Raw genomic sequence first — 14,910 nt, forward strand, 5'->3', positions numbered from 1 at the left:
TGACGAGGCGATGATGTCGTGAGCAGAATACGCTGCAGAGGATTGTGGGTAATAATTTCATTATTTGTGACGGACAGGTAGTCGGTGAGGGTCGGAGGGAGTCTGACACCTCACCCGTACCTCTGCGTGAGCCCCGATTCATAAAAATGCCATTTACGGCAGAGCCAGATACTACCTGAGTGAAATGAGAGCGCGGTTTTCGGCGTTTCTGATTTTGAACAAAGGCCATAACAGGAAATGCGAGTCGTGATCCACTCACCGCTGCGTTTCACTCCCGGTCTGCTTCCGAACGCATCCTCCTGACGCATCTCTCACACTGGGCACGTAAATCGAATTACAAATTCGAGCTCAGAGTTTTGATTCCGACCTGTTTACGGACACGTTCGCGGTCGAACTCTGATTTGAAGCGACTGCGTAGAGCGTGCTGTGTGGGTGAACAGGTGAACGCTGAACCGCAGAGGAGAAACCAGGGTGAAGAAAGTGATTCCTAGAAACGCAGATAAGATCTGCATGCAGCGCAGCATGCAGTCAGTTTACATTTAAAGGTCTTAAACCTCCATCCCTTTACAGGCTGCAGTTCAGAAGGAAGAATCAGTTCAACGCTCGCTTTTATGCTGCTTAGAAATAACTATCCGACGAAGTTGCATTTTAAGCAGTCGTTGACTTTATGATTGCTGATGCTGATGGGAAGGTGCAGAACGTCTGGGCTTCTCAGTTTGTTGTGTTGAGTCCCATTTTTTTCTCATCGCATCACATCTCAAGTCTGCACACTGAGCTAAAGTTATTTTAAATCTATGATTCATGAGAAGGCTATACACACACACACACTTTCTGAACCACTTGTCCCACACGGGGTTACGGGGAACCGGAGCCTAACCCGGCAACTCAGGGCGTAAGGCTGAAGGGAGAGGGGACACAACCAGGACGGGACGCCAGTCCGTCGCAAGGCAACCCAAGTGGGACTCGAACCCCAGACCCACCGGAGATCAGGACCCAGTGCAACCCACTGCGCCGCCACGCCCCCCACCAAAGTTATAAAGCCTAGCAGGCTACCAAAGTTATATTTTCTGGAGGTGAAGGACACGAGAAGTGTTGGATTTTCCTTTTTAAAAAAAATTGTTGAGTTCGAAACGGAGGGAAAAGCGTTGGAATTTGTGTAAAAAACAAAACCTTAGACAAAATACTGCAGCTGGGACTGAATACTTTTCTCTTGAATTGCAGTCAGTTGATGTATTTCAGTGCACAAGGCAGCTGATAGCATTGTGGTTAGAGCTGCAACCTTTGGGTCCAAGGTTTGAATCCCACCTCCTGCTGTAGTACTCTTGATCAAGCTCCTTTATTTATTATATATAATAACTTATATTAAATATGATTCTATAATAAGTACATAATGTATCTATTATACATTTATTTAGCAGACAACTTCCAATGAACTCTGTGCAGTGTTATCAGCCCACACATCTTATTCACCGTGGTGACTTACACTGCTAGATACACTACTTACAATGGGTCACTCATCCATACATCAGTGGAACACACACACACACACACTCTCTCTCTCTCTCTCTCTCACACACTATGGGGAACCTGAACAGCATGTCTTTGGACTGTGGGAGGAAACCAGAGCACCCAAAGATTTGTACTGCTAGATACACTACTTACAATGGGTCACTCATCCATGCATCAGTGGAACACACACTCTCTCTCTGTCACTCACACACTATGGGGAACCTGAACAGCATGTCTTTGGACTGTGGGGGGAAACTCATGCAGACAAAGGGAGAAGACACAAACTCCCCACAGACTGAGTGGAGATTGAACCCACATCCTCTCGCATCACCCAGGTGCTGTGTTATAGCAGCACTACTCACTGTGACACTGTGCTGCTCACTTGCTTACTTTCAAGTGTTTACACTGCATAGTTCCAGCTTTATAAACTGGTATATAAGTGTATGAAGTGGTGGGGGTTGCGGTGGTGCAGGGGGTTTGGCAGGGGCCTGCTCTCTGGCGGGTCTGGGGTTCGAGCCCTACTTCAGGTGCCTTGCAACAGAGTGGCATCCCTTCCTGGGTGTGTCCCCTTCCTGGATGTGTCCCCACCCCCTCCAGCTTCGCGCCCAGTGCTGCTGGGTTAGGCTCTGGCTTGCTGTGACCCTGCTTGGGATGAGTGGTTTCAGACAGTGTGTGTTATTTGAAGTGTAACATCATAAACTGCATTGTAGAAAGACATCAGGTAAATAAATAAACAGATTTTTCTGAGATGCATACAGCTTAGAAGTTCCTCATACCAGTTAGTGTAGTGGTTACAGCTGCTGTTGTATACCAGAAGGACACGGGTTTCAATCCCACCTCCTGCTGTACTACCCTTGACCAAGGTACTTACCCTGAACCGACACGGTAAAAATTCCACAACTGCAAAAATGGGTGAAACATTGTGAGCAGGTTATTGTTCAAACCTTATACTGCCAGTCAGTGCGGAGAAAAGTGTGGGATGGACGTACGGACGTGGGGACACGTTACTCTAATAACCCTATAAGCTCGTGAAGAGTTGTGCTCCAGGGAGGCAGTAACACCGAGGTAAAACTGTAGGGCGAAGCGGTCGAAAAGGTATCTGCACCGCTTTCAGTTTCTTCTGTCGATTCCCCGTTGACTCTTGTGGACACAATGGGGAAAAAACAATGGCTCCTGCTTGTTGTTCCCAAAATCACTTGTTTCGGGGTCCGTTGTCCTTTGGATGGAACGTATCGCTAATGACGGGTTCACGTATGAACGTACAGTTCGATACCATGGTTTTATTAGATTTGTCCAACTTACATTTTCACCTAACTGACGACCGCATTCACCGACTGTACCTTGATTTTAATCTGCAAATAAAGATTGTGATTTAGGTCCCACATTGTTGAGTGACTCATATGAACTGTGAGCTATGTAGGACAAACTGGTGATCCCGGTTCCCACAAGGCTGTTTTTCAGATGGCACCTCTGATTCCTGCCGCTTTCTCGCATGCGGGGCTGCGATCTGATGTCTCACGCCTGCAGGGAGCGTGTTGGTTCGAGCGAGGACCAGGAAGGACAATGCATTGCAGGGCTTCTTTGAACTGCAAACACTATAGTATTGAGTCAGCTCATTTGTTTACCAGGCGCCCTGTTGCCGGGCAACCGCAGCAGTGGCGGGAACAACCCGACTAGACCGTTATTTGTGGGTTTCCTCTGCTGCAGCTTTGATCGTTTTTTCTCCTTTCCATAAACTGGAGGTCAGGGTTGGTGATGTCCGTGGGCGATTGCCAGAATCGAGGCGAAGGCTGTTTTTGCAGAGTAAAACCGGTACATTGATAAGCAGCCCGTGTGACAAACAGGGAACCGCAGCTCATTCACAGGCCGATCGCTATCGGGGACAAGAGTCAGGCAGCTCTCAGCCCAGAGGTGTCTGCTCGAACCATGGAACCGCACTGTGGTTTGCACCAAATACTTGGCAAGTGAATGTGGAGCTTTGATAGAATCGCCAGTGTTTTGAAGAGTCGCCCAACAAGCGATACCCTTAAAAGTGTTCCGACCATCTCGCTTCACAGCAGAACCAACGAATGCTCTCGGATTCTTATCGTCGTCTTGAAAGGCCGTTTGTCGAGATTCACGCCGAGATCAGAATGGATTGTTAGCTCATTGAAATGATATGATTATGCTTTCATTGAAAGGGGAAGGAGGCAGATAAGAGCGTTGAAGAGGTGACACATGACCTCAGCTGTGTGTCCTGAGCGGTCTTGTTTCAGTAGCACTGCTGTCTCACAGTGCCTGGGTGGTGCGAGAGGACATGGGTTTGATCCCCGCTCAGTCTGTGTGGAGTTTGCGTGTTCTCCCTGTTTCTGCGTGGGTTTCCTCAGGGTGCTCTGGTTTCCTCCCACAGTCCAAAGACATGCTGTTCAGGTTCCCCCATAATGTGTGAGTGACAGAGAGAGAGTGCGTGTGTTCCACGGATGTATGGATGAGTGACTCAGTGTAAGTAGTGTATCTAGCAGTGTAAATCACCGCGGTGAATAAGGTGTGTGGACTCATAACACTACAAACAGTTTACTGGAAGTTGCTTTGGAGAAAGTGTCTAATAAATAAGTATAAATGTTGTGGTTCTTTGGTAGATGTGTGAGAGCATGAAGACGGTGAAGTACACATGCTGTCGAGCCGTCGAGAGCAGATCAAGCAAATGAGGCCAGAAAACGGTTCAGGGTTCAGCAGCGCTGTCATCTTGTCCTGTAGAACGGAAACGTCCAATAAAGTACGGATCATGCAGTCGAGATGAACGGTAGAACGTTGTGGATTGAAAAACACCGTGGCAGCAGAACTGCGACTTGCATTTTCACTCAGCGTTGCGGTTGCGTTGCTGCTGTTGCTGCTGTTGATTGCGGTCAAGTTGATCTTGACTTTTGTTGACTGCTGATGTATGTAGAGCTCTTCCAGAATGTTCTGTCTCCCACTTGTGTCCTTGCTCTTGAAAGGGATGTGTCCGTCCTCACTGTGATTGAGTCCATCCACTTCGTTCTTGGTCATCCTCCTCTTCTTCTTCTTCCACCGACTTTTCCAGCCATCACCGTGTTGATGAGAGAATCCAACCTTCTCATGATGAGTCCAAAGTATGATGACCTGTCTCATCATTTGTACTTCCAGTCGGAATTCTGGCTTGACTTGATCGCAACGTCCTTCTCTTTGTCTTCCTGGCTATCCACAGGCTCCTCAAATGCCTCCTCCAGCACCGCAGTTCAGATGAGTCCATGTTCTTCCTGCCCACCTTCTTCACGTCTATATGATGACGCAGAAAATGCCGCTAATGGTCAATTCTGATCTGAATTTTTTAGACGCGTCAACGCGTTTGATGACCTTTTCCAGATTTTTCAGTGCAGTTGCTATAAATTGTGTATGGCTGCTGCACGCTGCTGTTTTTCAAAACCGGATTGTACGGCCTCGTGAAGCGTGGCCACGCCCAGCCGCAGGTTTATGGGCCGCACCTCATTAAGTGACGAGGCTCACACTCAGATAATAACAAATTTTTTTGAAAAAACCGTTTAACTGATTTTGTGTTGTCGCGCTGTTTCTGCAGCGGAAAGCTTTCTTCATCCTTCATCATTCATCCTCATCCATAAAGCTACGGTGTTCAGATTTCTTAGCTTTGTGTTGGATGCACTGGTCTTCTGATAAGCTGTGGACCTACTGATGGTACTAAATGGTCTGCAAGGACTGTGTGTGTCTTACACGTTCACACACACACACACACACACACACACACACTCATGCACGTAGGAGGAGCATCAGGCCCATGGATTTGTGACATGCAGTTGGAGCCAGTTGATCATGAAGATGACATCCCATGACCCGTACGGTTGAACCCGAGTACTCATTGTCTTGCCACAGGGTGGTGGGGGGGGGCTGCCCGAATGGTGTCACTTTCCCACACTTTTTTTACTCTGATCATTGAGAACCTGCTTGAGGAACTGAAAAACATCAAACTTGCCAAGCGAGAAGTTCACATGTGCGACCTGGTGGGCGGTGCTGCTTGGTCTGGGAGGGGGTGGAGGGAGGGGGCAGGGGGGATGGGCGGGCCGACGGGTCCTCCGTCTTCCATCTCGCCGTCTGCACCCTGGGGACGCTTACAGATCTGCGAGTCCCCGTTGCTGTCGCCGTCACGCTGCGAAGACACGGCGGCTGTGAGCCATGAACCTGGGCAGGCTGCGCCGGCGAAACAGCCATGACAACTACTTCCTCGAGGGGCCCCCCAACGGCAGGTCCCAGCTGTGGCAGAGGCGCTCGCTCAACAGCCCCGGCAGCACCAAGAACCTGCAGAACCTGGCCGCCGCGCTCGGGACCTCACCTAGGGGACGCAGCCAGGTGAGAGACGCGACCCCGCGAGCTGACGGAGCGGAACGTGTGTTTCAAAGGCAGATAAACGGCACCCTAAACACACCGACGCCCATGATGGCTTGATGACGGCTGTTAATAGTTGCGCTTTAAATTCCAGTTTGTGTGTGATATTTAAGAGAGCTGGCGGTTAAAATGTAATTATCATACAGTGCCGGTCAAAAGTTTGAGTACACCCGGGCAGCTTGGGTGATACCTGCATGGGAGGAGCTGGACAAGAGAGTGAAGGCAAAGCAAAGCACAGGTGTCCTACTGCTCTGGGACCTGCTATTTCGAGTTGCCTGTGGACTCTAAGGACGCGGGGTCGAATCCCACCTCCTGCTGCAGCAGCCTTGATGAAGGCACTCACTCTGAACTGATACAGTAAAAATTACCCTGCTGCATGAAATGGTAAATCAGTCAAAGATGCTTTGGAGAGAAGCAGTACACGGTTATTGTGTGAGCTTCTAAAAAGTGCACTCAAACTTTCGACTGCATGTGATCTCATAGTTGGGTTGCCGTGTGAATGAAGCGACATGTTGGCTGCTGTTCGTAATCTACCGCTCTTGCTTTGTGATAAATGTAACAATACAGTGGGTGAATAATAACGGTAATAATAATAAAAGTGTACAGTACAGTGAAGTTCTGCTCGAACCCGTGCAGCTCCTCTTGATGCTACCGACTCGGAACCCCCCAAACGGTTGGTCCACCATAACCCTCACTCATCTCGTTGCAGGTCACTCGTTCTCGCTCCAACTCCCTGCTGGACTACAGTGATGCCATAAGGTACGGTTCATGCACCTCTGTGTTTCGCCTGCTGGACGGATTAGCCCGTGTGGCGCAACATGCCGTAAACCCTCCCCGTTTTCGCGTGTCTCCAGGACGACCGTCGTGCTGGAGAAGCAGGACAACGAGACGTTCGGCTTCGAGATCCAGGTGAGGAGCCGTCCGCTCGAGTCGAGCAACCTCCGGAGCGGAGTGGCGCGGTCGAACCTCTAACCGCCCGGGCTGTCGCTCTGTCTCTGCGCAGACGTACGGGCTGCGGGTGGAGAACAGCACGCAGATGGAGATGTGCACATTCGTGTGCTCTGTGCAGCAGGACAGCTCGGCTGAGCGTGCAGGACTCACCGCAGGTGACACGCCACCCAGCTCCACTTCCTCCTGGACATCCCACGCAACAACCCCCACCCCACCCCACCCCACCCCGGCAGGCTGCAGCTAACCACTAACCCTAACCCCCATCTGTCTGTCTCGACACGTCAGGCGACATCATCGTCACGGTCAACGGGGTCTGCACGGAGGGCTCGACGCACCAGTGCATTGTGGATCTCATCCGCAAGTCCACCAACGCGTTAAAGTAAGTGGGCCGAGGACGCCGCAGAGCTTAGGAAACTGCACTCGGGTTCGAAAGGCCGCAGGAGATCAGTCCCAGTGGGGCGCCTGCTGTTATACCCTAGAACGGGAAGATGCACATAGACGTGGTATTTATATTACTGTAATTCAATGGGGGGAGGGGGGGTACAGCGGGTAGCGCTGGGGCGCTGCAGGTTCAGACTTGGGTTCGAATCCGGCTCACTCTGTGTGGAGTTTGCATCTTCTGCCTGTGTTCACATGGGCTTCCTCCAGCTGCTCTGGTTTCCTCCCACCATCCAAAGACATATTACTTACTATTTGTACAGTATTTCTTACATATTCTTCAAATTTAACTTATTTTAACGCTATGCTTTTTTGACAATGTATTGTTGTTAAAATTTAATTTAATGTTGTTAAACATTTAAATGCTGTATTTTTAACGTGTCTGAATGAGGGTCCAGCAGGTCTCTTTCTTCCTTTTGTCTCCACACGTATCTGTCCACAAAGGATAAGTTGTAGACGGGGTTAGTTCTGATTACATTACATTTTTTTTATTGATTATTGATTATTTTGTCCGAAGCGACTTAAGCCACTTACCCTGATTTACCTATTTAGACACTGGAGTAATTTTCACTGTATCAATTCTGGGTTCTCCGATCAAGGATATTACTGCAGGACGGGGCATTCAAACTTGTGTCCTTCTTGTGGAAGCTGACAGCTGTAACCACTACGCCCCCTGCTGCCTATTATTGAAAACTCTAAGTGTTTATCCTGTGTGACCAGCAGGCAGGGACAGAGTAAAATCCCTCAGTGTAACAGAGTAAAATCCTCCTGAAAGACGTGGCTTCGCCCCTGCAGGTTGGAGACGGTCAGCGGTGCCGTGGTCAAGAGGATCGAGCTGGAGAGGAAGCTGAAACAGCTGAAGGTGTGTATCCGTCCCATGTCCCCGCACGCCCCCCGACCCCCAGTGACTTCCCCCCCATCTGTATGTGCTGGTGAGGTGAAGTGAAACTTTACAAGACTCCCGAAACTGCGAGGAGCAGTTGATCCGAAAGTAAAGGTGCCCGCCGGTGGCCTGAGCGCATCCTGCAATCGCTGCTTCTCACAGCTCCTTTTCCTGCACAGCAAAGCCTGCGAGAGAAATGGGTGGAGCTCCGCACGCTGGCGCAGCGGGAGAGAGAGCTCGGCGGAGGTAAAAAAAAAGAAAAAAAAAAAAACAAGCAAAAACCGCACCTCGTGCGTTCTCACCGGCTCGCCTCGCCTTTCACACACTCGCGCTCACATTCACACACACTCACACACACCACGCCTGTTCGTGTGAAAGCTTCATTTCCACTAAGGCCAGACAGGACTGCTGACATGAGCAAAACTGTTTCCAGCTGCTCAGTTCAGCACATTTATTTATGAATAGAGAAATACTCTGTATTCAAAGCCACTTCACTGTAAGCTTTACTTTATCAATGAGTTTTCCATTAAATTTAATGAACCAATTAACTTCATTGAACGTTTACATGGTAAATTTACGATGAAAATACACGCATCTTACAAGGGGAACGATTTCTTAAGGGTGGTAAATTAGCATTGCTGCCCTGCTGTATGTTGCAGACCAATTGGGCAGTAGGTGGCACAGCGCTTAGGGCTCTCGCCTTCTAATCAAAGAACTTGGGTTGCTACCTTTGGACCCAAAGGGTGTGGGTTTGAATCCCACCTCCTGCTGTAGTACCTTTGACAGATGTACTTACCCTGATTTATGCAGTAAAAAGTCACCCTGCTGCATTAATGGGTAAATAATTTTTAAATCATAAGGGCAGCTGGTAGCGGTTAGAGCTGCTGCCTTTGGACAGAAAGGTTGCAGGTTCGAAACCCATCTCCAGCTGTAGTACCTTCGAGCAAGGTATCCGCCGTAAAATTGCTCCAGCCGAACACTGTTAGTCGCTTTGGAGATGAGTAAATGTAAATCAGCGCAAGCTGGTTGGAGAAAAGTGTGAGATGAATAAATGCACGTGTCCTGTCACCAGGCAACCTGAACGACTGCTCGTCCCCGTCCTCCCCCAGTATGCGGGGTGGTCTGCGTTCCTCCAGCGACAGCAGCTGCCGGAGCCTGATGATGGAGGACAGCGAGGACTGCGTCCCCCCTGTGTTCGAAGACCCCTTGAGCCCGACGTACGACGGCTGCTTCTTCGGCGACTTCCCTCCGAGGGGCGCCGCTGTGTCGCGCTCGCGGAGCATCAGCCTGGGCAGCGGCGGCAGCAGCGGTCCTGCCTCCCCCCGCTGGGACCTCGCCGACGCCTCCTCCCCGTTCGGCACGGTGCCCCGGCGGCCCAGGCACGGCAGCGTCAGGAAGCGCTTCCTTAAGTTCATCCCGGGCCTCCACCGATCCGTCGAGGAGGAGGAGAGCGGCTGAAGGGCGTCTCCGTGGCAACGAGTTTCCGCGACGACGAACCATACACTTTCTCGGCTGTAGCAGCACGATGGCATTACCGGCGAGACGGACTGGGGCTGCAGTGCCGGACCCCCAGCGCGCACACTGAGACGCAAACTTCCACGGCCCCCAAAGATGTCACTCATATTCCCTGTAGACTTTTCCGGCAAATTTCACAATCGTTTTCCGCAAGCGATGCATACAGTTTTGCTTCCTGTTAACACAAATGGTCGATGGTAGTTTTTTTCACAAGCTGGTTGAGGAGCTGCTGTGAAAGAACTCTGTTCTCACATCTTTTTCTAAACATATATATATATATATATATGCATCTTGTAGCATTACTGTTTTTTAACCACAAAACCGTGTTAAAAGCATGGTATTTCACTCAGGTTGGCTTGACAGCTTTCCACCTTACAGCAGATGAGCTTTCTGCACAAACAGAGAGCATCCTGAATGAGGGAATCTCTCCTTTTGGGGCACAGAACTGATCCCCCTTAACCGCGGCCCCCCCTGCTGTCCGCTGCAGGCCTCGCGGCGCAATCAGCTCTCGATTTGCCTCTTCGCTGTTCATAACGGAAAACATGAATCGAAGATGCGTGGAGGACAAGCCGAGCTGCACGCTCTCAGCGAAGGATCTCTCAGTCGCTCTGCAACGTGTCTCCAGCAGCGTCTTTTTGCGAATGGACCGAAAACTGGGTCTCCGAGCAGGAGGAGGTGCCCTGAAAGCATTAATGTTCATAAAACCTCACTAATTCCACTAATTGTACCGTAATTCACCTAATAGAGGGAAACGAGCGTTCTGTGCCCCACGCTGTTATTCCGTTCGTCGCTCCATGCAACCTTGTCGCTAGTTCTTCCTCGCGGGGCTGTCTTCAAAGGATCCGGATGTGAAGATGACCCAGAATGCAGAACTTGAACTGCCTTCAGCAGGGACCGAATACATTTTATAGCCATCTTTCCTAATGTGAAGAGCTGCAAAGGTGTGCAAACGATTTTGCATCATTACGTACTGTAACCGGACCTGCTGGCCGGTGGGAAACCGGTCGACTTCGGCCTCGGCTCCGAGCGCCGTCACCTTCCGAGACAGAGGGCGGTGGAGAGAACCCGAGGGCCCTGCGGTCCTCCATCAGGTGCTGCACGCTGCGCACACTCTTCAAAACAGGATGTGGTGGAGAAAGGTGCGAAGCGTGCAGACGCATTTTCCGTAGTGGCTTCCTGGTCCTCTATATCCTCGCTGATATTTGTGCTCAACCCTGTTGTTCGCGACCCAATTTTTAACGCGCAAACGATTTTACCTTTTTTAAACCTTCAGCACGAGCAACCGAATGTACGACGACTGCAGTTCCCTCTCATATTTGCTTCTCATGTATATTTTTGTAGCCTTACGGTATATTTCATGTCGTGTTCTGTCTGACAGTTACATCATTGCCACAGTGATATGTTTTATATTTTTGTGATGTTTGATAATAAAACACATTCATGTGATCCTATCCCAGAACTCTCCTCTTTCTCACAGGTTATATGCAAATGAGGTTGCATGGAAATGCAGCAAATTAGTTTTCATAGCTGCATGGATGGTTTAAAAAACAAGGATTGATCATCTCATATATAATTTATTATGATGCATAATTTGATGCTTTTCTTCAAGGTGACTTACAGTGTGACGTTTATACACTACTTACACTGATTCATCTGCTTGTGCAGCAGGGTAATTTTTACTGTGTCAATTCGGGGTAAGTTCCTCGATCAAGACTAGCACAGCGAGAGGTGGGATTCGAACCCGTATCCCTCTTTTGCAAGGCAACAACTTTAAGCAGCACACCTCTTGCCATCCCTGGTTTACTGCAGGGGATCAAGTAAAACAGAGTCAACTGTGGTCATCACGGTCCATCGAGTCCCCCCGGTGACTAATGCACCGGAGTCGTCCTTTGTCAAAAGTGCGTTCAGCCGCTCCGCGTCGATCGAAATCATGAAATGTGGAAGTCAGACGTTGGAACTCTGCTGTAGATGCGGTTAAGGAACTATATATAATAAAACCCCACTGGCTGCTATTGCACAGTTCCTCTTGAGCGTGACGTTCAGAGACATCGTCTCCGACTGACGTCTGTTATACACACCAGTGACCTTTTCGTATCGGGGGGGGGTGTTTGTCAATGGCTCTGTTGCGTTGGGAGCCCAGTCACACCCCTGCTGACGTTCACTCTGCTCAGACCACAGTCTAAACGTTGGACCTCAGGTTTCGGTCTATTTTTAAGGGTTCTACTCTGGTTGTGGCTGCAACTTACCGTGGCCTCATGGAGCCACCTTACCAGTATCTAACAGATGTCAGTCCATTGTTATTAATTGTTTATTATTATTTACCAGTATTTAACACCTATCAGTTAATTATTATTCATTGTTTATTGTTCTTTACCATTATTTACACCTATCAGTCCATTATGTTTAACATAATAATAATAAAAAATAATATCAGTCGATCATTATTTATTGTTATTTATCATTATTCCATAACTATCAGCCCATTATAATTCATTGTTTTTCATTATTTATCATTGTTCAACAGCTAGCAGACAATACCAACTAAAGACAATCAATACCATATAAACGGTTTTAGTTTTCTCTGGCATTTTTTCCCAAGGTGACAGTAAGCTATTTACACAGATTTTACCCACTTACACAACTGGGTATGTTTTAACCACATCAGTTTAGGGCAGATCCTTGATCAAAGGTACAGCAGGAGAAGCAGGGATTTGAACCCGGGTACTTCGAGAGTGAGAGCGTTAACCGCTGCGCCACCTGCTGGATGAAAAGCAAAGACAGAAGCATTTCCCCAGTTTCAACAGCTGTTCATTGTTACTGAGCCCGTTCAGGTTAAGTACCTTTTTGCGGGGGGGCGGTATGTACTCCCTCTTCGAACCCGGGACAGCAACCTTCAACTCAAAGCTCGAAACCGTTCTTCGACCAGTGGCCCGCGACCTGGGTGTGACCCGATGCAGAACGAGAAACGTTCACCTGCCTTCCGCTTCTGTGACCTGCAGGTCCCCGTGTGTCTCTGCAGAGGGGCTTTCGAAACAAAGTTTATCCAAAAAGATGAAAGTTCTGCTGAGCGCGAGGTTCTCGGCTACGAAACCACATCCCAAACACAGAGCTGATCGAAATCCCCCTCTGGCTCCTTTTCACCTCCGCTGATGTCACGTTTGCTTTGAACGCAGCCTGGCTTCTGTCAGCAACGGTAACTACGTGGTAAACGTGGTAACAGTGTACCGGGAGGGTGAACGACTATCAGCAATTCTTTAAAACTTTTACTGGCTGCTGTGCACACACACTTCCACGTGTGTGTCGCCCGTGTTCCTGCAGCACACCTCAGTACAGCGCAGTGATTGGAGCTGCTCGTCCAAAATCTCATCTACTGCTCTAGTACCCTTGAGCAAAGTACTTACCATAAATTGCTCCAGTAAAATTACCCTGCTGTACAAATGGGTTGATAATTGTCGGTAACTCAACAATTTGAGGAAAAAAGGTGGATGAACAAGTTTGCGCCTTTGCAATTTCCTAATTTTTTGCAGATTTTTTCACATAAAGTTTGATCATATCTTTTTGTTGGTTATAGTAGTGCAGTGTATGAATAGCTGGAGAGAGAAGGTGGTACCAGTCGTGTTTTTACGCCACGTCCACAGTGTGAAAGATGTGTATCACAAGTGTGAAACATGAAGTTTTATTTCACACTCAGGAATTGGATGAGTGACCTTTTGCTGCAACGACTGCAACTAAACACTTTCTGTAGCTGCTGACCATGATCTCGCACGGCAATGGAGAAATTCTAAGATGCTCCTCCACGCAGAACTGCTTTATCTCAGCAACATTAGCACATTTCTAAGCATATAATTTTTACTGCGTAAATTTAGGGTTAGTATCTCGAACAAGGGTTCGACAGCAGAAGTGCTGAACTGAGGAACTCAGGTCCTTCTGGATGCAAAGTAATGGTTATAACTATCATGCACCCTGCTGAGCCAGTGGTATATGGGACAGTTTCTTTAAATTTACATTTATTTATTCAGCAGACACTTTTGTCCAAAGCGACTTCCAATAACTCTGTGTAGTGTTATCAGCCCACACACCTTATTCACCATGGTGATTTACACTGCTAGATACACTACTTACACTGGGTCACTCATCCATACATCCATGGAATACACTCTCTCTGTCACTCACTCACACACTATGGGGAACCTGAACAGCATGTCTTTGGACTGTGGGAGGAAACCAGAGCATCCAGAGGAAACCCACACAGACACTGGGAGAACATGCAAACTCCACACAGACCGAGTGGGGATCAAACCCATGTCCTCTCGCACCGCCCAGGCGCCGTGTGCTTTTCTTTTAAGTAGCTTAGACCGTGAGGTTTGTACTCAGAATAGTTTACATTGATTTACCCTTTTATACAGCTGGGTAGTTTTTACTGTATCCGTTCAGAGTAAGTACCTTGATCAAGTTGGACTATAATGAAGTGCAAAGTAGCAGCTTTAACCACTACACCACCAGCTGCACCATAGTAAAAACCTCCAGAATGACTCAGAGCTGGATAGGATTCTAGGCCTGGAAATATTATAATAACTTCATATTTCAAAACTGCCCTTATGCTGGTTTTGCCAAACATGCTGCAGATGTTCACGCCCCCCTAAGCAGAATGTGATACATATTCATACACACACACTGTCTAAACCGCTTCTCCCATCTTGGGTCGCAGGGAGCCGGAGCCTAAACCAGCAACACAGGGCGTAAGGCTGGAGGGGGAGGGGACAAACCCAGGACGGGACGCCAGTCCATCGCAAGGAACCCCAAGCAGGACTCGAACCCCAATGGAGAGCAGGACCCTGTCCAACCCACTGCGCCACTGCGCCCCCCCCATATTCATGCATATCAGTCTTATTTGACTTGTGGGATTTTTCAAGAGGGTTCCGGTCGACCTCACGATATTCAACATAAATACGGTCGAAAGGCCTTCAGGAGGACATTAATCTCCATTTGAACCGTTCTGTGAACAGAGGGGCCACTCAGAGAAAACTAAGGAATTAAGGTCACAAAGAGCCCCTTGGATGGCCGAGCAACACAAAACCCCTCAATGTGTCGCTGGGCCAACGCCGCTTTGAGACGTGAACAAAGAACCACCCGGTGCACACTGCATATTCAGTGCAGAGCATGGCTCGCTCCCTTGTTACTGCGGGATAATTGTGTCCAATTAAGGCATTTTTGTCCAG

The 14,910-nt window shown here is 48.7% G+C and overlaps 1 protein-coding gene across 1 annotated transcript; it reads left to right on the forward strand.

Moving 5' to 3' along the window:
- The first annotated feature begins 5,613 nt into the window (after positions 1-5,613).
- LOC108928918 (cytohesin-interacting protein-like) lies at positions 5,614-11,128 on the forward strand. The gene is made up of 8 exons (XM_029257749.1): positions 5,614-5,868; positions 6,614-6,663; positions 6,759-6,813; positions 6,908-7,010; positions 7,141-7,234; positions 8,089-8,155; positions 8,356-8,422; positions 9,249-11,128. Exons 1-8 carry the CDS (start codon positions 5,695-5,697, stop codon positions 9,632-9,634), a joined length of 996 nt encoding a protein of 331 aa, XP_029113582.1. The 5' UTR covers positions 5,614-5,694; the 3' UTR covers positions 9,635-11,128.
- The last annotated feature ends 3,782 nt before the right edge of the window (positions 11,129-14,910 follow it).

The sequence above is a fragment of the Scleropages formosus genome, chromosome 14 (assembly GCF_900964775.1).
Source record: "Scleropages formosus chromosome 14, fSclFor1.1, whole genome shotgun sequence".
Classification (NCBI taxonomy): Eukaryota; Metazoa; Chordata; class Actinopteri; order Osteoglossiformes; family Osteoglossidae; genus Scleropages; species Scleropages formosus.

Excerpts from the sequence above, each read along its gene's own strand:
- LOC108928918 (XM_029257749.1), top strand. The coding sequence starts at position 5,695 with ATGAACCTGGGCAGGCTGCGCCGGCGAAACAGCCATGACAACTACTTC. Across the intron at positions 6,664-6,758 it reads GACTACAGTGATGCCATAAG|GACGACCGTCGTGCTGGAGA; the intron begins GTACGGTTCATG and ends GCGTGTCTCCAG. Across the intron at positions 6,814-6,907 it reads CGTTCGGCTTCGAGATCCAG|ACGTACGGGCTGCGGGTGGA; the intron begins GTGAGGAGCCGT and ends GTCTCTGCGCAG.